The following is a 23,389-nucleotide window of genomic DNA, read 5'->3' on the forward strand; positions in this document are numbered from 1 at the left end:
CTAAAATCGTTATTATGGAAAATAACCTTGTTTCAGAGTCTTGAGATTGTTTCAACATCAGATTTTGGTCCTGGGATCCGAACTTTTTCATTTTTGAATACATTCAATCCTATGGTATATGGGAATGCATTTGATTTTTAGCATTTTTGTTTTATTGGGCTAATATTTTTGTTGGTGATTTTTATTAACCATAACCGAAGAGGTGACAGAATTGTTTTGATATAATATTAGCAATCAATGTTTTATTTTATTTTTGGATTTATTTAGTAACATTATATGGTACTTTTTTGTGGTATCGTGGCACCTCAGCAGTTGCTGGTACCTTCACTCGGAGATCAGTTTTCTTTACCTATGAGTGAATACTCGTAATCTTGATTTTAGCAAATTTTCCTATAAACCTATTCCTATTTCCTATTCCCATGCCCATTTTATCACTTAAGTCTCCTGACACTCAACTGTGCTAATAGGTACCCATGCTTTCGCTTCATTAATCATTGTCATGGTGGTACCCAGAGGGGTGGTTCGCGGGTATCAACTCGGCTATTAGAAGTTTTAGAACCCCCATTTTGAAAATTTATTTAAATTTTTTAGAGATTATATTCACATCTAATCTATTTCTGTCATTACTACCATTTTCTTTATTTCTTAAACTTGCTCTTTTTAGTATTTACAATTTTATTACGTTTCTTTGTTTTCTAGCAATTATTGTCATCTTTCAATTAACTCAGCTATTATTTTTTTTTCAACCAATAGGAATGTCCGATACAAATATTTATTATTCATGAAAAAATGAATTCAATACATTTACATCAAATTCATGTTTTTTTCCAGTCATTTGTAAAATTTATGACAGGGATCAATATTTTAAAATTATGCACAACTTATTAAGTGCTGCTTTTTGTAGAAAATGATTAATCCATAAGGCAATCTTAACTAATAAAACTCTTTGTCTTACAAATTGGACTTGCATTTGATTCATATAATAATATTTTTTGAATGTTTTTAGAATTTCAAATTAGGAAATCAACTAGCGTGTTTCTACTATTGAAAACTGTAATTAACGTTTGTTGCTTTGCAGGCTTTTATAGTAATTTTTAATTATTGCTCTATTCTTTACACAGCGTTCAAATAAAGAGGACACAATAGCAGAAACATCGTCATTAGTGTCCGAAATGGGAACGTTACGTCCGGAAAATGAGGATAATTTCGATACAGCATCATTATATCACTTTCAAAGCAATTCATCTGAAGTAAGAGTTTTCTTCAATTAATTAATGTAACTCGAACAAAAGTTCTTCGACCTGACCTGTTATAATTATATTATTTTCAGGTTCGAACATATGAAGGCGTTTTATATAAACAGGGAGCTTATATGAAGAGTTGGAAACAAAGATATTTTGTGTTGGATTCAACGAAACATCAGGTACGAAAAGGTTTTTCAAATATTCAATTCTGGTTTGACAAGCTCGATTGAGCAATATAAAAAATGACACATGTTGTTTCATAGCAGTGTTCGGAAAAACTGCTGCTTGCTCGTCAAATGCGACGAACAATTGCCCTCTGACCCCAGTAATGGTCATAAATTTATTATTATCTGCACACGGATGTACCGTATATCCTCGCATATAGGCCGAGTTTGAAACTGAAAAAAGGGCCTAATTAAGGGGTCCTCTCATACACGCATAACTCTGATCGCACTAAAGCTACTGCTGAATCGTAACAATAGCTGCTCAACGATGTTTGTTTTGTAGTAATTTGTGTAAGAGAAAGCACATGCCAGTTATATGATGCTTACTTGCCGAATATGCGTACCGTTAGTTATAATTAACAGAAAAATAGGAGTTGCGAGTGCGTCATAATTTGAAGTTTCATGTGGCAATTAATGTGACCTGCATGCTACATGCATATTTGGCCAAATAGAACAGTAAAATTTGGCGACCACGGTTCTATAGAATGACTCTATATGAAAAGTGGGCCAAGAAATATTTACCCTGCCTGTAATAAGACTAATCATTTTACTTTTTTTATCATTGTTAGCTACGCCAGTACGAATCGAAGCTGGATGTAACTTGCAAAAGTATTTTCGATTTAAAAGAAGTCATATCAGTATGTCTCATCGACAGTGTTTCCAGTCCACCCAAAACGGTTGAAGATAAATCATTTTTCGAGGTAATACCTTTTAATTTTTAGATTGGAGTTTAGCAGCATAATATGAAATTGTCCATGTTGTCTATTATTACTAAGAACGGGTTAGTCTAGGACCTATGAGTCACAATGTTTCTGACTGTGTTTCAACAATGCATAATCTTCAATGAAAGTAATACTTTGTATCTTAATGCCGAACTGACGTAGGTAGCTGTTGAACTCTCTTAAAAACTGCGGTTTCATATTTTTCCTCTTGTTTTTGTCCGCAATACTATACGAATGTCCGAAGATTTTTGTTTTGGCTGTGTTCATAATATAGGTATCAATTATTCAAAATCAGACTTGACTGAGACACAATATGGAGGGTGCTTGATCCATGGTATTCCACTCACGTAATGACTCTTCAATTTGGGTTTTTATTTTTCAGATAAAAACTGCCAAAAGAGTTTATCATTTTATTGCTGAGAGTAATGAAGCCGCAGTAAAGTGGATTGATGTTTTGCAAAACGCATTGGAGGCTTGATATATTTAAAGTCAACACAACCAAGCATTTGGAAATCGGGATCACTGAATGCTTTTCATCACAATTAAGTTATGTTGAACACGGGCCATAGATTTTTAAAGTTACTTCTCAGGTTAAAATACGAAAGCGTGAATATCTGAATTTTTTACCATGACATCCTCTCGAGGAAATTCAGTTATGGAGAGTTCAGTTTCATCAAGTACTCCAATGCTTTTAGGCCATAGTAAATTAGATTGTTTAAAATATGTTGCGATGGTACAATATGCTTACGGAAGTGTAAGATTATATTATTGCACAGTTTTCTTATTTCAAACATTCATTATGACATTGTATAATTTCATTAGTAGCTAGTAGGGTTGGGCATTTTCGAATACCTGATGATTTCAGAATCTAATCGAATATTTTTTTTCAATCGAATCTCGAATACTTGGGATATATATAATTGTATGTGATTTTTTTATTGTAATTGGTCCTGTCAACAAATGAATTACTGAAAACATCACTCAGACAGATTGCTTAGCGTCCACACACGATAAGAAACACATTTATCAGTAACTCACTACAAAATAGTCATGTGTCAGAATAGCGTTTGGAATTTACCTTAACCATTAGCAGAAAATACAAAACAAGATGGCAGCAATTCAAAATTTTGCTCTGAACTGATTCGGATAGTTTACTATTCGATTCAAAATGCCCAGCCCTTGTAGCCAGTAATCATGATTCCTCTTGTCAAGAAGTCACAACTGTTTGGGATCTTAAAAATAGTGTTTCTTTTTTTCTTCTAATACAGTGATGAAGGATTCGTGTTGTGTTATTTACTACTAGATAATGGGTGTTATGTAGTTATATAAAACAGTAGAATAGCAGGTGTTACTTTGAAATAAAAAAATGGTAATAATAATCATCTCTTTTTATACTTATTTTCTTTTGTTCTATTTTGTGAATATTATTTTTTGTTCAATTTGAAGATGGTTTTATCATTTTTATGTCTTCCTTTCACAAATTAAGTAATATTATATGTCTATATGGTTTCATCTTGTCAGCTGGGCCAGATGTGATGAAATTGAGTTTATTGTTTATGTTAAGTCGATAATATGAAGCTTATTGCACATCCTTTTGCATGGTGGTGTCAAAAATGGAAGTATGAGTGTCTAAGGACGGACTACCTGTTTTCTTTTCAGCACTACCTGTCATATTTAAACAGTTTTTCTTTTCCAGCGCTTTTTGCTGCTTTTAGAGAATCTTTTGAATTTATTATTGATAAGCAGAAATAAAATATAAATTTGGCCATTTGCTTGTATTTTGCAACGGCTAGCATGGGTGGATTGCAGAAGTACATACAGCAATCCTGTCAAAATTGCACTTAATTACGCTGGATGAAGCTCCATACCATCACTTGCGGGAAAGACCATGTGCATTAGCACGAAATGCTACACCGTAGTTGATGTAAAAAAGTAGAATATCAGTTGTCAAATATTGCAACATACTTTTACGTGATAAAGGAATGATTAATACAGAAGTGAAGCAGGTGTTCTGGATCACTAGCAAAAATACCACCTTTTGTGTTTAATGCTCGATTCCCCAGTCTGTAAATGGTCATTAAAATGGAACCAAAACAAAAAAGCAGCGACTTTTTAACAAAAATTATCTCTGTCAGAGAAACTCGTTTCAGATCCATGAGAAAAGTATATAGATGGTGCTACTAAGAAAGGAAGCTGGTAAACACGGCAGATTTATTGAACTATAACAAATGTTCATGTGATAGGGAAAATGTTTGAGAACATGACAATGGGACTCTGGAGACAATAGGGGTGCAGACAGTGTAGGGACCCCCATTTGAAATTCGATTTATTATGAGTGTTCTACCTTCTGCTTAGTGAGCACATCACACCACACTTTTGTGGTCAAGATTATGTCGATCGTGATCCAACGAGAGTGATAGAGCATGCATTTCTTTCCTAGCTTCAAAATGTCAAGAAACAAATTTAACCCTGCTACCAGTAATAGTTTTTTAATGATTGGTCCCTTGAAAGGTGAGAGTGTTACATGCATATATCCCAAATTTTTGCAATACACGTCATGACACATAAAATAATATTTGACTTTAATAACCATAATGTAGTTTTACAATTCATGCACAGGTAATAAATCCAACAAGCGAACTCGGTTTTGTGCAAATAAACAATATTTACGAGACTGGATGTCCAATATCCACGAGTCGTACTTGGGGCTCAGTATTATTTAATTTTCATCTATCAACCCGTTCTAAATGCTGGTGCATGAGATATAATTGTTAGAAAATGGGAATTCATTCAACAGTATTACGCTACTAACGATCTTTAAGACGCAATACCGCCACGTCACTGTGAATAGCACCTCTGGTGAACGATTTTAATTCAAGAATAACCCCCTGTTGAGAAATCATCCTGGCTGCGCCCGTGGTATGCATATCATTAGTCAATTGTGACCTTGGAAACTGGTTTCACCTTGTCAAATTAGGGCAGCAGCAAGATTAAAACAGCATGAAATAGTGTAATTCAACTTATATATATATAATATACAACTTTAGAAACACTTTTTACTGCTCTGCTACTGATTGAATAGGGTAGAAATAAATTTCATCAGTGTCTCTCCGCCTTTCGATCTGTACATCTGATGTTGACCCTTTTACAAAATCATCTCGTAAATGTGGAGGTATGTCTTTGTTATCATCGTCACTCTTTAATAATTCCCAATAGCCAAGTTGCTCAATTGCCATTCGCTTTGCTGTCTCACTAATCTTCTTACTTTTGAAATATTTTTCTCGTTCTATGGTGTTTTCAACATCAATCTGTTTTTCAATATCGCATAGTTCTTTGTATTCATCAACCCATTTTGCTATTGTGTTTTCATATGCGACCTGTTCATCTTTTTCTGCTTCAGGTATGAGTGATGCCAAATTTTCATTCAATTTATCCAAGAAATTATCCTCCGAAATCAGTTTCTCAGATTCAAGAGTTGAAATTTTGTCATTCAATAAATTAATTAATTCTTCAGTATCTTTCACAACTTCGAGCAATATATTTATGACGTCACGTGGTACAGGGGTACCTTCTGACCCCATAAGCCGAAGTCCTCTCTCGAAATAGCCCTTTTCCCATGATAATGGTGCCCATGGATTCTGATAAACACTACGAATACTGTTTTCTTTTTCGATCGCACCGACAATACCAAATCCAAGCATTTCGATATTTCTTATATCCATTAGCTGCCCCAATCTTAAACATATCCCACCAAAATTTCTTTTTTCTGCTAAAGATTGAAACTCTGGCAGTGTGACTGCTTCAGCACTATCTTTCGTTATTTTTAGTCTTTTAAGAATTGTCATCAAACAAAGTGACTGGGACAATTTTGAGTCTAATCTTTCCAAAAGAAACATGTGCGAAGCCACTTTAAAAGCCATTTCATGACTTTCATTTTTTAAGCAATCCCATAAAAACATGTTGAAAGCAACATCATCAGGAAATAGTCCATAATGTGCAGTTTCATCAAGTGCTTTTAATGCTAAGTCTTTTGCATCGTGCTCAATACATTTGCTAAACCAAATATGCATTGTCCAAGGACGCAAAAAATAGCATGCATCTGAGTGTCTAAATTTGTATAAATAGTACATGGAAGTGTCTATGTCTTCGCGATCTTCGATTGTTCGCACCATTTTATCCATCGTTAATGATGTGAATGGATAATTTCGTTCTGAACAGCGATCAATAAAAAGACATGTCGAAGACATATCCCGTAATAAATCACCATCGATGTCATTAAATTTTTTCCAATGTTTTGTATTTCCATAAGTAGTTGATAAAAAATTCCTCTTTGGAATTCTAATACAACTTAATCCAAATGATACTGTTGTTTGACGCTTCATACATGTCCTCAGCAGAGTTTTCAAGCAGTGGGCAGCCATAGACTACCGTATTCCTTCCAACATGCAGACTAGAATTGTGAAAAATAATTTTTATGACAGTTCTGCTGTATAATCATGTACCGTACCATTTTAAAGAAGAAGGAACTTGGTGTCTGAGTTCAAAATTAATAGACTAATGGGGTCTCATGTAGTTTCTTACCTAACATACTTCTAGTGGGCGTAGCATGACAATTTTTTCATGCATCAATCCTAACCCCCACCTGACTACACCATCCAAATTACGTCATTACGACGTCACAGTGACGTAATAGAGCCCTTCAAACTATACGAACTGCCATTCAAGACGCGCAAACGAGCACCCGAAATCGAACAGTTATTTCTCTCGTTTTCTCGTCGCAACGATTCCAATAGGAGAGAAACTGATAACGTCAGTCAGTTCTTTATCGTCGGCGCCCATGCCATTTCGGTCGATCGTCCGTATATTTGGCAAGCCCTATGACGTGATTGTGTGGTCGCAGTGATTTAATTTTTGGATGGCGTAATCATATGGGGGTTAGGATTGACATATCAAAAAATTGTTATGCTACGCCCACTAGAAGTACGTTAGGTACCAAACTACACGAGACCCACTTCCTCCACCCCACCATCAAGTTCATGCAAAACAAATACTTGAATACGCTACCGGTACCGTAACTGGCCAAATAATCCCATACTCGACATGGTCTGGTAACTCCCCCCGGGATAAATATGTAAATCCCATCCTAACTAGAACTACGCGCAGTCAGCAAAGAATTGCAAAACTTCAGCAGATAGAGAATCGGGGTCTCGTGTAGTTTCGTACCTAACGTACTTCTAGTGGGCGTAGCATAACAATTTTTTGATATGTCAATCCTAACCCCCATCTGACTACGCCATCCAAAAATTAAATCCCTACGACATCACAATCACGGCATAGAGCTTGCTAAATATACGCACGATCGACCGAAACGGCATTGGCGCCGACGATAAAAAACTGACTGACGTTATCAGTCTCTCTCCTATTGGAATCGTTGCGACGAGAAAACGAGAGAAGCAACTGTTCGATTTCGGGTGCTCGTTTGCGCGTCTTGGATGGCAGTTCGTATAGTTTGAAGGGCTCCATTACGTCACTGTGACGTCGTAATGACGTAATTTTTGGATGGTGTAGTCAGGTGGGGGTTAAGATTAATACGTGAAAAATTTTTCATGCTACGCCCACTAGAAGTATGTTAGGTAGGAAAGTACATGAGACCTGAGAATCGCATACTATCCCAAAGCACGAAACAACATTCAAGTTGTTTCGCTTGCCTTCAGGGGCAGAAGAGGAACGGTGTGTTTTGAGTAGCAAATTTTCAATGGATGTTTCCCCGAGCATCGATTTCCTTGTTTATTCCGTACAAATTACAAATCAGCCAGTGGCGTAGCAAGACTCTCGTGCCCCCCAAGCATAAATAATTCGTGGAAATGACCCTAAAAACTCTCGGACATAAGCGACATAATTTGACGTTTATCTTTAATTTTTTCATACGTGCTTCCTCTTCTGCCCATTTTCTGCGTTTCTGTGCGCCACTGAGAGGTTTTGCTTTCGACATCATTCTGACAGCTTTCGTAATGTTGCCGGTGCGATGAAACCACATGACGCCGAAAATCGACGACTCCCTGGCATTGTTACGTAGCAAAACAATTTGAACAGAACTAACACCAACGTTATAAGATGTGCATTACTGGTTTTGCAAAGCAGCTTTTGGTTTTGCGGCTTAAATTTCCAAATCCCAACCGCTTTGGCCCCTTTGCGCTGTGGGCAATCCACGACCTCGGGGGTGGATGCTACGCCACTGAAATCAGCGATAGGTGAACAATAACGTATTGTAACAATTGCAATTTATGCCGCCGGATAGCGTATTTTATGGTAGTTTTGCGTGCTATTTGTCAGTTTTTAGTTATGTTTCTAAAAAATAGTTGAGAATCAAAAAACTTAATTGTCAATATGTCTTTCGATAGCCTTTAGTTGCAACAATTAATAATTGATGCCACAAATGACAGCGCAGAGAGTCAGCAGCTATTATCCTCTGTGGTAAAGATCAGTAGCCTACCGGTAAGCGGCACGTAGTTTAATCCTCATTTACGATAAAGGGATCAAGGGTCCAGGAAAAGACCATTGTACGGTGTTGTGTATGGTTTGTAACTGTCATTTCAAATTATTTGTGAACATAAAACGACAATGGGGCTAACTTGTGACCCGCACGGCTTCAGGTTAGTATCTCAAAACAAGTAAATAAAAGTGACGTTTGTATATGTGCAAAAACAATTAGTCTACTAATAAATGGATGCTTCTTGACTAAATAATTTTCTATTTTATCCACATGCCTGGGCGTAAAGATTCAAGTTTGGCGTCGAATAATAAAAACTCGCCTACCAGTAATAAAGTAAGTAAAAGTTTATAAATACAAGTTTATTTCGACTCCATAATCAGCATAACAGGCAATAAAATGATGGATAAAAACAAATAAATAAAAAATGATTAATAAAACAGAAGAGCAAATCAAATCTTAACTAAAATTTAAAACGTACGGAATATAAGATGGAAGGTTTTGCCAAGAAGAAGTGGTACGTATTCACTCACTTAAAATTGATAAATTAATTCACACACACTCACACGTAGGCTACCCACACACAACCACAGTGATATTATGAAGTAAGAAATACGCGATAAACCACCTCTTTTTCCTAACATGGATAAAATGACAGTAGTAGCCTACTCGTTGCAAAACCTATAGTTTCTCAAGCAATTGCAGAGTTGTGGGAAAGGGGCGTTGGCTGAAATTGTCTGGAAATGTTTCTCCTGTCTAAGTTTTATTGCCTCATGTATCCCTCTTGCAGATCAATCGCCCAGCGTGCGCTTATCGAACCCAAGGGATTCAGTAGTTCGTTATCCAGTTTAGTTCCCGGAGCTTTACCACCATATCGAAGGTTGCAAGACCATGAGCTTACACCCCCATCGAGTCCATGTATCTGAAATAAATAACTAGTACCCTTATCCCCTATCATGGTCTGGTAGCCGGACAAGGAACGTTTGGTCGCATGGGATGAAAGTGAAAACCCTATGAACGAGACAGTATTTTAGTCGCCTTACCACCCCAACGCAAACATTCTGTACTAGGGTTGCCATATGTCAGTTTTTCCCCAGATATGTCCGGGATTTTAGTGGTCAAATTTGCGTCAGGCAGAAATGTTAAAATGTCAGGCAGAAATGTCAAAAAGTGCTTAAATGTCAAGGATTTTTGATGACAGAGCCTTCCTGCTACAAATCTTCAAGTTTACAGATATCAATGATCCACGAAATCGATTTTTTTTTAAATATGACACATGAAGGCTTTGTCGTGCAACACAGATTGCGCCGGATTCAAATAATTTTGATGTCACATATAACCTGAATCGTCAGCATTTTGTTATCGGTATTTTAGTTGCACTACCGCAGAGGTCGGCAGCGTTTTCTTTCAAGTGTGACAATTTGTAAAATCAATGTCAAAATAAACGTTTACGTGCTGATGAAAAATTTCGTTACATAATCAGGCCTGAGGACAATACAAATTGATGTAAAATTGCTTGGGTGGTTTGCACACAAGTCACCTGTTTCAATGTACTTATCTAAATTTAACGACAAATCAATGAAATTATTGATAATACATAAACCCCAAAATTACATTTTCGCATTCTATTTTGGTGGGATCTCTGTCCTCGCTTTTTCTGACTCAGAGCTTTAATATTTAGCTTGAAAATTGTAGTTTTTAGCTGAACGCAAATTCCGCAATTATGAGCCGCGAGACAAACTTCATTTGCAAAAAAAATGTTCACACAACTACCAAGACCCGAATACATAAAGCAAGGCTTTTACAACGTCCCCGAAATCACCAAAAGTGATCCATCGGCAAACTTGGCTATAAGGCTTCCCACGCTCGGCGATACTTTCTGCAACTTTGTGGCCCCCTTCCCTGTAGTTTTTACTTGTACTCTATAGCTTTTTTTTAAATGTAACTTTGTATTTCGTAAGGAGAAACTGCCTTTTTAAAGAGCTATATTCTTCTCCGAATCAACTTTAAATCATTTTTTGTGTTTGGTCCAAAATGACGTTTAATACTTGAGGTACGCCAAACGACATTTGTTCAGCAGATCGTACATACAGCTCTGCCATTACGACCACGGCAGACAAATCCGGTTCAATTCGGAATAAACAACATACCGGCATGCGAGAAACAAAAATGATAATGACGATTTACACCGGATCCACGACATCTCAAATGCAACGCGGGAAATACGAATCTTGTTGCCCTGGGTTTATTGATTCTGCGGTAGCTGTATGCTCTTTATTGCGTAATGCCGATGTTCAGGTAGGCAATCCTGGTTGTATTGTATATCTGCAGATATACCGGTAATGGTTTATTAATTTTCCATGATAGCTGATAATACAGTACCGGTACCCATACAGCAAGAAGGCTCTGATTAGGCTATACCGGTAGCGTAAGTTACGGCTGTAGGGTATGTCTTGGTGGGATGGTGGCCAGACATCGGCACGTCATGCTACAGTGCTGAGAGTTGAGAACTGGAATGTGCTTGCCATGGTACTGTCTGATTGTTGATTTCGGTGTCGGGTACCGGTACCGTGCTAAAAACTCTTGAATGCTTCCTTGCGATAATGTTTATTTTTCCTTCTGTAAATACAGGAATCCGAGGAATCCAATACCTGAATAATGACGTTTTAGATTGCGCTTGCGTTATCTGTAAATTGCGATATGTGGCGATCTGAAGGCCCAGACTGTCTCGTAAAAGAAAAGTTTGCACACACAATTCTCAGATTCTGCAATTGATTTGTTTTAATTTGGGGTCTATTTTTGGAATCTGAGAACTGTGCCATACTGCAATTTGGCTTCAACTCAATAATATGACTACTTAACGAGGATAGGCTTCGAAAATTTTGTTGGGAATTCACATTAAATCACGTAAAAATTCATGCAATTTAGTTTATTTTGGCTAGTCTATCTCAAATTCTTCTGTTTTTTTCAGTCTTTAAACTTGATTTAGAACGAATGTGAGATGGAACAACTTTCAACAGAATCACAACACAACATGTGTACAGCAGGGTATTATTTCATGCTATTTTATTACTGTATTACGTTAATTGAAGTTGATGACAAAAAAGTGTGTAAACCACTTCACTGCTGTACCGTCACTTCTGTACCTGTTGGCAGGTTCATTGTGTTGTTTATAGTCCACTAGTAACAGTCATGTTATTGCAGTGATTATAAATGCACGAACTGAAGATTTATTTACTTTTATTTACAGGAATTTGGATGCTTTCTTTAATAATGTGATAGAATTGACCAGCCACCTCAACGCTTCATCCAATGAAGCTATTACCAACAATACTGCTTTGTTGAATGTAAGAAAAAGTTTTCAAGCGCAAAATAGTACATTATTTTTCCTAAATATATTAGTCTGATATTTGAATTATCTAATCGTGCTTTCAAATCGTGGAACAAAATTCCTCAATAATTTCGATATTATTTATAAACTATTTTCATAAAAAACAGGAAATAATTTATTGAACATTTTGATCTTCTTAATTGCATTGGTTATTCTAATGGATGATTTTCAAATTGCTTCTATCAAATTAGCAAGGTTGCCAGTTTTTATTGTATTATATATTATATCTTGTCATCTTTATATGATTCAGTTTGATTATGCCATCTGATTAAAATAAACTAAAAAAGTCTATATGTATTGTTCATGTCGATATTAAATCCATCTTGCTTCAAAAATGTTCTTTATATACCGATTTTCAACTGTGACTTGAAGGAGAGAGATTTATCTATTTTTCGTCAACATGTACAACAACATACAAAATGTTTTTCGGTATGAACTTGGAGCGATACGACCATACGTTCATCAGAGTCAGCCCCCCAATATAATTGGAATAATTGTTGTATACTACTCCTGTTTGGAATATCATCACGATACGACTTCTTTTTATGCAGATTGTTGAGAAGAGATGGAGGCTCAAACACATTCTGAAACAACTAATGAGTTATCATGAATTCCTAAACAAATTGAAAAAAGGTCAAAACGACTGGATGACGCAGAAGACTATTGGTAAATTTTTGCAGTTCATGGTATTTTTTTTTTCGTTACAAAACAAAAATATAAGAGTGTATACATATTAGGTGAACTGACGAATGAAATGGTTGATGAATATACGAAAGAAAAGACAAAATATAATCAATTGAATCAAAGTGTTGCAAAATTATCAGATCTTTTGGATGAAGCAGAAAAGATTTGTGAATTGAAGTCGAGTGTTGATTTTGAGTTTGAGGAAATTAATAAAAAGGTTGTTTATTTATTGCCTACCATCGCATACTATATTCAATATCATAAAAAAATTATATTCATCCAAAGTTCCATTATCATTAAAGAACTAGCGGGGTGTTGCAGAAATGTCTATGAAAAAGAAAATTAAACTATTCCTGTTATATCCTTCACTTCATAACATTTACTTTAGTAAGATTTTTATCTGTCACATGGCAGTGTAGCGCACTGTGCCAATGCACTCACCACCACACCTCTGATTACCCCGGAGGATTCGCAGGTTCGAATCCCTTGTGGGGTTAATTTCAGGGAAGATGAGTACTGGACTCGTTGCCGCTGCACGCTGCAGTGGGTTCACGTAACTGCTAGTTGGTTAACTAACTGACTAACTAATTCTATACCCAACATAGACTGTTACCCGACAAGCGCTGTGGTTCATCTTAATTATCATTAATTTGTATTATCGACTTTTCTCTCCCCTGTGATAAATATGTAAATCCTATCCAAGATTCCAAATAACATCCTTCATTCTAGAATGAACAGCTTGAAGAACTTAAGAAACAGTTTGATGAAAAATGTGAGATATTCAAAGGCAAATGCATAACAGATACCGAAGCTGCCACATTGATTGCTAAACAGAAACAAAATATTGTTGAAAAGTTGGCGCTAATTGGTCAGTTGAACTAAAAATGAAATATACTAAAATTTATCTTTCAGAACTATATATAAGGTAATTAGTTTCATTCATAAGTCAGAATTTCATTGATTCTGAGATGTGATAAATCTGTAATAGAAAATTTATTAATAATAGGTATAGAAATTTGAAAAAAGAAGTTTGTTTGTACAGAAATATTGAAACTGGAAAAAAGAATTGAAAAAAATAAAGTAGAAGACAGGTCACAGAAAGTATTGATGGATTTAGAGAAGTTTTTCAAGAATATCGAGCCTGAGCAAAAGCCCAAGGACTTGCTCAGGTATTGTGTGTTATATCACAACATTGTCACATACATACCATTGGAGAATTTTATTTTTCCTCTACGAGTGGAAATTGTTATGGTTAATCCTATTTTTGTTGTTAATAGTTGCATATTTCAGTCATTTTTATCTGTGAGAGTATATGTTTATTAGAATAGCGCCCAAATAAATCTCATATATTTTCGAATTGTATTCTGCAAGCATGGGGCATAAAAAGCCAAAATATATTATAAATACATATATCCTTATGCTCTTAACAAAATTCCATAAATCGTTATTTGACGAATTTGAGTTTTTCGAACTTGAGTTGTTTATGTAATTCTGAGCACCAGTCTGTAAACACAGATTTTACCGAATAGATGTCTAAACGCGTAATATGAAAATAAACTAATTTCGCTTATATCATACATGTAACATGCTCGTTGTTTCACAATAAAAAATTATCATTGTCACACATATTACCATTGTTATGTCACATTTGTAGGTAGATCACAGTGTACCATTACGGCATCACATGAGTATGTTACACAAATTAAATTTAAATCGCAACTACAAAATAAAAACATGGGAATCGTGGTTTTTAGTGTGTACAAAGGTCTAATTTTTTGTCATTTAATGTTGTAATATTATAATATTGTACAGCCTATCTCTTGCATTGTCTGAAGAACTAAGCGGAGTTACAGTGAAATCTGAAACAGCAGATTATTGTTCGTTGCAAATATCATACGGTAGTCCTGAGAATGTAAGTATACTTTAGCTTCCTATCTTGAGAAACATCTTTTCTACCAAATACAAGCCATTGCACTTCTAATCATTTTTTTAGAAATCGAATGTGTCTGTAGATTTACATCTTGCAAAACAAAAGCCACCTCATCCAACCAAACTTCTCGACGTGAAAGTAAGTTTTATTTGAAAAATTGTAAGTAGGCACCTGATTTATCAACTCTGGTATCAAGCATGCCTTAGGTGTTTTGATTTGCAACAGATCATTGCTTGATCGAGATATTTACAGGATAGGATTTACATAGTTATCCAGAGGGAGAGGAAAGCTATAAGACAACTTAACCATATAGAGAACCACGGCCTCTCGTCCGGTTACCATTCCATGTCTGATATGGGATTAGTTAGTTAATTGCGTTTGGAAGCATGGACTTTTTAATTGTTTTTTTACAGGTCGGTGATTGCTGCGTTTCTACAGACGACATAATATCTAGAGCGGTTGCAGGGAATAATTTTGCGGAAATGATACCAGAGCTTCAAATGCGTTTTGAGAAGAACAGTAGTCTCTCAGATGAGATTGAGAAACTTCGGAAAACGTGAGTGAAGCTTGCATTGCTCATGAGCTAGTCAAAAGTACAATTTTCTGATATTTTCCATATTTAATTTCATGTAAGGTATTTAAATCTCCATTTGGGCACTCCGGAAGTATTCGTACCAAGATGACACACAACCTGAACAACATTAACCTGGTACACATACTATGTTCAGGTTGTGCGCCATCCCGAATACTTTGGAAGCACCATAATTTGAAGTTTCTTTCATTATTTCAGATCGGCGATAGACTGGCTTCCTAGTGAAAACACGCTATTGGTCATCGTTGGGTCTCGCACTTGCACATTACATGTACCGGAGGGATATCCTAACACAGGAAGTATTCAATTAAAAGATGTGCAAGGAATCCAGAATAGCACAGTATCTCATATGAAGGTAACAATAGTGGGTCTCCCGTAGTGCGTGTACCAGGTTAGGGTTAGGCCATAATTTTTTTCCCATTTTCTTTATTTTAGTTCTATTACGAGTTCGGGGACTGTCTGCCGTAGTCAAGTGAATATACTCCCCCCTGCCCATAGGTTTCAGTCCCTTTACACAACAAAATTAGTTACCTCCATATTGGTACACGCACTTCTGGAGCGCCCAGTGTGCAATTCATTTGTGTTTCAATGTTTTGAAGATTGACACTGATTTTTGTATAACAGCCATCGGGAGTTGAGCCAACACTCACAGACTGGGTCAGTTTTCTGGAACATGAGTTTGATTAACTTCTATTGGAATGGCAGACTCAAACACAATATTGAAAATTGTACATGAGGAATCGTACTCAGCTAGATTTCAAGCAAATCAACCATAAAACAACAAACATATGTGGGGAAGAACGCTGTTATAGTTTGCAAAGAAACTGAAAACCATTAGGACTGTAATTACCGAATTACCAAGCCATAGAATACCTATAATACATGTGGTTAAGTTGTATCGCAAAGTACTTATATATTTCTACCTGTCAAAAATGATAAAATATAGTCAAAATGATGTATGCCTTTGTGGTTGTGGTCGGATACGATTTTCTTTTATATTCTGAGAGAGAAAAATATGAGACTGCATAATCATATGTCGAACCACACCTCTTTTCTACCAGATCGAGTAAATATGGAAATGAGTATCAAATTTTTCCTCCTGCCTGAATTGCAAAAAATACTTTTATCTTCTGGGGGGGTTAGACAAATTAGACTTTTGTGCCAGATTTGAACTACCATCCTATGTAATTACTTATCTCACTCAAGGTAGAAGCAATCAGTAACTGGGGCCGTTATTTTCAACTTTCCTCTACGCTGGGATTATTACTAGAATTGAGAAAGTTCACATAATGTTCTTTATTTTGCATTATGGGCGCACAAACGAAAGTCGCCAGGACTTCCCTCATTAAGGTGGCCTCTGATCTTATTGTACCATGTCGGCGTTTAAATATATTATCTCCACCGAACTATCTACAATAGTTTATCAAGCAACGTGCAGTTTTCTTCATTTACATAATTAGTGGATTGGCGGCAAGATTTGTCGATGGGTGAAGTTGATCGTGGAAGCAGTTGCATTAGTTGTAAGTTTGAGTTCCGGAGTAGACCCCGTTGGAAGGCGAATCAATCAACCAAACATACGACTTTTCCCATTTTATTCCGTTAAAAATCCATATTTATTGCTTTAAAAATCCATATTTATAGGATAGGATTTACATATTTATCCCGGGGAGAGGAAAGCCGATAAGACGGCTTATCCATGTGGCGTACCACGGACTCTCGTCCGGTTACCATTCCAAGTCGGTTATTGCACTATTGCATTTTCACTATGCCGTCGGGAATGAGAAAAAGGAAACGGATGAATTTGTTCAGATATACAACTCTATTCGCGACATTCTTCTGGATACTCCATTGCCGTCTGTGTGGCAAAATCTAGACATGAAGAGGTATACCCCAACAAGAAGGCAGTAAATGCTTACACACAGTGGTAGGATTCAAATTTTTTGTCAGCCGGTTTCATCACACAAATGTTATATTTTTCAGTGGGTTCTGGTACAAAAGTCATGTTTTTTTCAGTAATGCTAACCGGTTCGCTGATCTCTTAAATTCCCTGAAAAGGTTCTATAGAACCGGCTGATTCCCACTACTGCTTCCACATTGTCGCCTTCAATATATGTAAAGACTTCTTAATTTTCCATCAGTTTAGCAGTAGATGTAAAGTGTCAGAAAGTCCAAGCATGCGAATGGACCGTTGTCACGACGGTCAATCGTTCGTCGGTGGAAGAAAAATAAACATCAGGAACGTCATCGCACTCAAAAAACAAATTTCATAGAGGCCACAAAAATTAAAATAAATAAAATATACGATGCTCAACCGCTGAAAATTTCAAAGCAATTGGTCCAGTAGTTGACGAGTAAAGCGATATTTGCATAATAAGAAGAAGTGAAAAATACTAACATGGTGATCAACAGAATAGCAAACCGATGCTTAGGTACATTTCGTGTCCAAAAATAACATACGATCCATGGGTTCATTTCGTGTACCACGTATTCGTACAAGAATATTGGGTTTTTTCATAAAATGTAAGTTTCATGTAGTGTTTTATTATGTTCTCCGCTCCGCACTAGGTTTTTAAGATCTTATATTGTCTTGATTCTAGATGCTGCTGCCGTATCCGCTATTTATATTCATTGCTATAGAAGACTTGCACGGGTCACGTGACTTTGTTACTGGACGACAATAAAACAAAAACGTCCATTTGGCTCCTGTCAGTTGCAAGTCGGATTATACGTTTCCGTTTTGTTTGGCTGTTGAAAATGGTTATTTCGTATTGTTCCGTTGGCTGTACGCATAGTATAGAAAACGAAATAGATCTTCAGTTATATTCCACTGTTTTCAAAAAAGATCCGGAACGTCGCGCAATGTGAATATCATCTGTTGGCAGGACTGCTTGGTGTCAAGTCCAGAAGCCATCTCACTTGTGTTTCACTGTTTGCGGACAGCACTTCGTTGATGGTGAGTCATCATGTGCCGTTATCAAATTTTTAAATATTCATAAGCTCCCTCATTTCAATGGAAAGCAGATAACAAACTACTGTTATTGGTAGGTCTAGGCGTAGGCCTACTTGCAGACGTGACTCGTGTAAGGTATTAATCAATAATTGCCATAAGGTTTTGTTTTCCTAGTTAGCAGGTAATTTATCAGTAAGTGTAAAAAGTTGAATAGATAACTAAAGTTTAACGCCAGTGCTAATAAAAAAAATAACCAGAATTCAATTGAATTCTCAATCTAAGTATACGCTCGCCACCGCATCTCTGATCCCCCAGGGAGTTTCACTGGTTCCAATCCCATGCGGGGATAGTTATGTGCGAGGGGATTGCAGCTCTCTTCCCACTGAGGGTTCACACGACCGTTGGTCGATTACGACATCCCCCGCCATCAAGTATAGGATTCTAAAACAAATAACTGGCTAACTAATCCCGACATAGAATGGTAATCGTACGATGTTGCACCTTGCAATCTGTCCCCAACCACAGATAAATTCTGTCCTGAAAACTACCCATATTGGTAGGCATAGTTGCGTTTTAAATTGAAAGAAATTTTCATTAATTGTCAGAAGGTGTTGTCTGATTGTTTTGTTAGTTAGCAGGTAATTTATTACTGATCAGATACACAAACTTGGCACTGTCAAATGATGATTAGTGTTGATTTATTTTCAGGAAAAAGGGAAGATAACCCATTATCAGCTGCTTATATGTCCCATCGATATTGGAATTTTTGCCATCCCCAGAGAGGAAGAGAATAGTTAGAAAAAGGGGGATTTTAAAGAAAGGCAAAAGGCAGGACCATTTCAACAAATTCTGTTAACTTGTATGCGTTGCAATATTAATTTGCAGTTGTTTGCATAAACATTTAATGTGTCTTTCGACTAGACCTATACAAAGCCGCCTACACCCCTTTTAACTAGAACCATAATACTGTAAAATATTTGATAGAAATTACCCCCGAGGCATCATATCTGCCATTTGAAAGGGCTGTGGAGTCAGATACATTTTTTACTCTAAATTATGGAATGTTACTTCCAGGTTATCTTATCCTTGCTTATAGATATCTTGAGGTTAGTGACTCCAACCAATGACATTAAACCACATGATAGGCAACTCTGACGTCACTCTATAAGACTACATGCGAAAGATTGTATTTCATGATACGCTCCAATGCACATATTTCTCGTCGCCTTTCGCGACGGTTTTCCGCTTGCTTTTGCTACTCGGCGTCTTCTTTACGTGTAGTACCTGCCTTTTTGCGCCTGTAACGAAAGAAAATAATCTCTATATCTGAGAAGTTTTGCTCATTTGGAAAGCTGGAATGGCAGACAAGCTGTAAAGAGTAATTCTGAACATCATAGACGTTTTTTTTATCAGAGAATATTACAAACGCGATAGCGTAAAGATTTGTGTGAAACATTTTGCAGATAATGACAAAGTTCAAAGTTAGTAATTTTAATGTTTGCGCTTAAACATTGAAATTTCATTTAAAGAGGGTGTCATACAAAACAGCAAAACTGTTTTTACTTCTCTTAAAGGTGCTGTGATACAATTCCATAACACAAAGTTTGCACCTATCGAACTTGTTTTAGTAGGTGAATTTATTAGACATATAACATATTCAGTTAATCGTAGGTAACATTACTGGTACATAATGCCTCGTAGATAGGTTTGTGTCTAAATTTAGGAATTTAGCTCATAGCCCGCTAATTAATATTATCTTCTATGCAGGAGATTGCAGGGCTGATTCAACTTGCAGCCTTACCAATCACCTGACGATGCTCAATTAGTTTGTCTCGAGCAAGTCTTCTTGAAAGACTTGTGTGAATGGAGACTACCTATATGTTTTGCCTTCCTCCGATTTTAGAAGACAAATTCAATCTGAGGAATTTTGCATATATATAATTCTCATTGATTGTTGGCTGTTTATAATTCCTATTAAATGTGAATTCTGATTATATCAAAGAGTTCAACATTTTTTACGTAATTTACGGGCACTTTTTTCTTGTCAATACTCCAAGCTGAGGTAATAAGCAAGACAATACATTCATGTCATCTGAAAGCAAAATATACACACTAATTAAAAGTTTGACACATTGAGATAATACATCATGACAGAAAATACAAAGATACAGTATGTATGACCATCACATGGTAATTAAAATTAAAAAAAAAATTAAGAGAGGCTGTGGAGTATGAAAAGTTGAAGACAAAGAAAAGAACAAAAGTTCATAGCTCATGAACTCTCAATTCTGCCTCCATTGCTTTGTGAAGGCCAATATATTCCGAGTGGCTGAATTGGTTTACCTTTATGATAGCAACGGTTTTGTATTTAATATAGCGAGATTTTTTTTCAATTTAATTGAAGTGATATTATTTCCCAAAGGAATGCTTGAATCGTCTAGAATAGATCAGTGGTGTCAAACTCATGGGTTTCGAGAGCCGCATTGCATGTTGGAAATTGTAAAAAGGGCCGCAAACAGTTTTTGATAATGTATACTCGAGAGATATTTTTCAGATAGTTTTAGTTTGTGACATATATTGTGATGCAACTAATCAGTTGGATTAAGTTTTATTATTTTCTTTAATTTCAAATGCAATTACATATTATTATTTGCATTCAACTATTATTGCAAGTTACTGTATTTATTACAAAAAATCATAAAATTCCATGTACAACCATCAAAATCATTTTTGAACAAGCCTTGGTTAAGGAAAGAATAAAATATACACTAAAAATGACTTAATCTAAATATATGAACCTAAAATTAACAAAAATACTACAGTATAAACTCAATGTTTTTTTAATTACATTTGTCCTGACGTTTGGCATCTTCTTTGTGTCACCAGCATACTAAGGCCAGGCTGAAATGATTTTATAGTACCAACTCTAACTAACGAGGTCACATGATCATGGGTTAATCTGTATCTTTGCAAAAGTTTAATTAATTCCAGTAATGCAAAAAAGTTACTTTTATCATTTCATGTATGGATCAGTAAAAATAAAAATGACAGATTTTTTCGACAAGACATTTCACGCTACATTGCATGGCATAGGATTGCTTGAAATATTATTGATATTGATTTTTAGTAACTAAGTCGTTGTATATTTATATTAATATACAAACACATGGAAATTTTCTGTTCGGAGTTGGTCTTCGAATTTGTCATATTGACTGCTGAGCTTATTGTGTTTTTTCATTGTACTGATGGAAATATGACAAATTTAACAATGTGCTTCAGAATTTTGTGAAATGCAGAAATATTGCAACTCCCATTTTCTTCGAAAATGCCACCTTCTTCGTGTACTTTAATTTAATCACTCAAGTGTTTTATTCAGTATTCTTTTGCTAGCTTGATGTGTATTCTTAATTGAGTCAAAATGTGAACAAAAAAAAATTAACTTTCTAAAACTACTTTCAGTAAATTGTTTTCTGTGTGAATATTCAATTTCACTTTAAAAGGTTTGAAAATTCCAAAATACTATTACAATTATTGTTAAGCGTTCGAGGGCCGCACTGGAAGTTCTCTGGGGCCGCGAGTTTGACATCCCTGGTCTAGATTAAAGTTGTCTAAAATATATAACATTATTTTATCATGAATCATGATTATACCCTTTCCTGAATTTCTTCTATAGTACTACCAAAATTTGATGAACCAAATATAACACAGGTGTAGTCAGTGAACCGTAATCCTCATTTTTCAAAGCTGTTTTAAGTATGTCTGGCATGTTTTGTGCCTTTTTACAAAGGAGACCGCTTATGCAATCTGGAATTTTTAGTTATTTCCCTCAAGCCCTGCAGGATGTAGGGGCCATACACAACTTTACCGGAGGGTCAAATGTCTTTGCATTCCTCCATAGGTTGTTCTTCTATTGCAAACATTTATGGAGTATTCTAATCATATTTCTTGGAATCAAACTGTCACTGATATGTCGCCAGACTTCTGATATCTCCCCTTCAGCTACAGTTGTCCTGTGAATAAATAATAGGAAATTGAGGTTAGACGAATAGTTGAAAGTTTTGTTTTATGTCGGCCTAATTTCTTGATTGATATACTCACTATTATTGCTATTGCCTCTTGTGCTGCAGGAGTCTCACAATGCTTAGACAGGTCTGTCCACAACTTTCACATCTGTAGGAGAGGAGATGTATTAATTTTCGTTAAGAATAAATAAAGCAGTCTATATGATTCAGAATGGAAAAGCTAATAAACCCAATATCTTATGTTTTTTGTAAAAAATGTTTTACTGGATTTGGTATATAAACCAACTAATGAAGGGGTTTAGTCAGAAAATTATAAGCATTCGTGGCTCCAAATACTTGAGAGATCAGACTATACAATATAGACCGGTATGAGTGAAATTTTAGGTGAAGTTGTTAACCCGTTGATTCAATACGCAAATAAAAGTGAATGAGCAATAGTATGTTACAGCAATAAGTATATATCCTCACTGATTAAAAAAATCTAAATGGAGGTGCATGAACTATTTGAAACCATAAGGGGTAAGTAAATATGCAATTTCGGCAGATGGCCAACTACGTACCGTACTGAATTATAAACTTCGTAGTATTTGACAAAAGCTGGCTTTCCCGCATGTACTTAACAGTGCGATGCCCGGGTGTGATATACAACAATAGTATTTACCTTACTTTTTTCCGATTTCTTTTTACCTTCAATTTTCCACATATCATTAAAAACCACAACAATTGTCGAAGCAGGCTCGAACACCATTCGTGCTATGCCTTGAAAGCAACACACATCCGCTCGTTTTCGTCTCGTCAAGTATGTGCATTGGAGCGTGCTATCGAATACGATCTTCGGCCAAAAATGCCGGAGTTGCGCATCATGTTGTTTAATGTCATTGCTCCAACTGACCCATGCATGCCACACTGAAAATTCTCTTGTGTACCCATAAAATAAGGCTGTTGGAGCCTTCAGTCATTGAAAACAGTCGAATCTGAGCACGATGGATTTGTTTTCAGAAGCATGGACTTGGATGGTGGGGAATGGTCGTAACCGATCAGTGGTCATGTGAACCACCCTCGGTGGGAGTAGAGATACAATCCTCTCGCATCCTCTCTGTAATTGAAACCTGTGAAACTCTCAGGGTGATCAGAAATGCG

The 23,389-nt window shown here is 36.1% G+C and overlaps 3 protein-coding genes and 1 long non-coding RNA gene across 6 annotated transcripts in view; 2 read left to right on the forward strand and 2 right to left on the reverse strand.

Annotated features, from left to right (window-relative positions):
- Nucleotides 1-3,958, forward strand: part of LOC120334658 (myotubularin-related protein 5-like) — a 31,322-nt gene extending 27,364 nt beyond the window's left edge. The window contains exons 39-43 of one of the 2 annotated variants that reach the window (XM_039402163.2): nucleotides 37-114; nucleotides 1,122-1,250; nucleotides 1,331-1,423; nucleotides 2,038-2,169; nucleotides 2,573-3,958. In XM_039402163.2, the coding sequence (XP_039258097.2) occupies nucleotides 37-114; nucleotides 1,122-1,250; nucleotides 1,331-1,423; nucleotides 2,038-2,169; nucleotides 2,573-2,668 (528 nt within the window). In that variant the 3' untranslated portion in view covers nucleotides 2,669-3,958. The remainder of the gene's footprint in view (nucleotides 1-36; nucleotides 115-1,121; nucleotides 1,251-1,330; nucleotides 1,424-2,037; nucleotides 2,170-2,572) is intronic. The other variant, XM_039402164.2, reaches the window with a different exon arrangement.
- A 797-nt stretch (nucleotides 3,959-4,755) lies between these two features.
- On the reverse strand, nucleotides 4,756-6,688 carry LOC120334659 (small ribosomal subunit protein mS27-like). Its single transcript, XM_039402165.2, has one exon. It carries the CDS (start codon nucleotides 6,609-6,611, stop codon nucleotides 5,247-5,249), a length of 1,365 nt encoding a protein of 454 aa, XP_039258099.2. The 5' UTR covers nucleotides 6,612-6,688; the 3' UTR covers nucleotides 4,756-5,246.
- A 4,226-nt stretch (nucleotides 6,689-10,914) lies between these two features.
- On the forward strand, nucleotides 10,915-16,234 carry LOC120334447 (uncharacterized). Its single transcript, XM_078120518.1, has 12 exons — nucleotides 10,915-10,978; nucleotides 11,652-11,728; nucleotides 11,931-12,027; nucleotides 12,623-12,737; nucleotides 12,809-12,972; nucleotides 13,485-13,623; nucleotides 13,798-13,924; nucleotides 14,568-14,667; nucleotides 14,749-14,823; nucleotides 15,099-15,241; nucleotides 15,476-15,632; nucleotides 15,902-16,234. The coding sequence occupies exons 2-12, from the start codon at nucleotides 11,682-11,684 to the stop codon at nucleotides 15,962-15,964; spliced, it is 1,227 nt and encodes a 408-aa protein (XP_077976644.1). The 5' UTR covers nucleotides 10,915-10,978; nucleotides 11,652-11,681; the 3' UTR covers nucleotides 15,965-16,234.
- Nucleotides 16,235-19,394: 3,160 nt separating this feature from the next.
- LOC144411881 (uncharacterized) lies at nucleotides 19,395-23,131 on the reverse strand. 2 transcript variants are annotated; one of them, XR_013468966.1, is made up of 5 exons: nucleotides 22,911-23,131; nucleotides 22,326-22,397; nucleotides 22,093-22,237; nucleotides 20,247-20,319; nucleotides 19,395-19,525 (listed from the first exon to the last, which is right to left on the reverse strand). It is a non-coding gene; the product is annotated as an uncharacterized LOC144411881 (long non-coding RNA). The 2 variants fall into 2 exon arrangements; XR_013468967.1 differs by lacking the exon at nucleotides 20,247-20,319 and having other exon boundaries at nucleotides 19,404-19,525.
- Between the last annotated feature and the right edge of the window lie 258 nt (nucleotides 23,132-23,389).

The sequence above is a fragment of the Styela clava genome, chromosome 15 (genome assembly GCF_964204865.1).
Source record: "Styela clava chromosome 15, kaStyClav1.hap1.2, whole genome shotgun sequence".
Classification (NCBI taxonomy): Eukaryota; Metazoa; Chordata; class Ascidiacea; order Stolidobranchia; family Styelidae; genus Styela; species Styela clava.

What these genes read in the sequence shown, in the direction of transcription:
- LOC120334659 (XM_039402165.2), bottom strand. Translation starts at nt 6,611, where the DNA reads ATGGCTGCCCACTGCTTGAAAACTCTGCTGAGGACATGTATGAAGCGT.
- LOC120334447 (XM_078120518.1), top strand. Translation starts at nt 11,682, where the DNA reads ATGGAACAACTTTCAACAGAATCACAACACAACATGTGTACAGCAGG. An exon ending in ATTGAGAAACTTCGGAAAAC is followed by an intron (nt 15,242 to 15,475) that starts GTGAGTGAAGCT and finishes TCATTATTTCAG; the next exon opens with ATCGGCGATAGACTGGCTTC. An exon ending in GCACAGTATCTCATATGAAG is followed by an intron (nt 15,633 to 15,901) that starts GTAACAATAGTG and finishes TTTGTATAACAG; the next exon opens with CCATCGGGAGTTGAGCCAAC.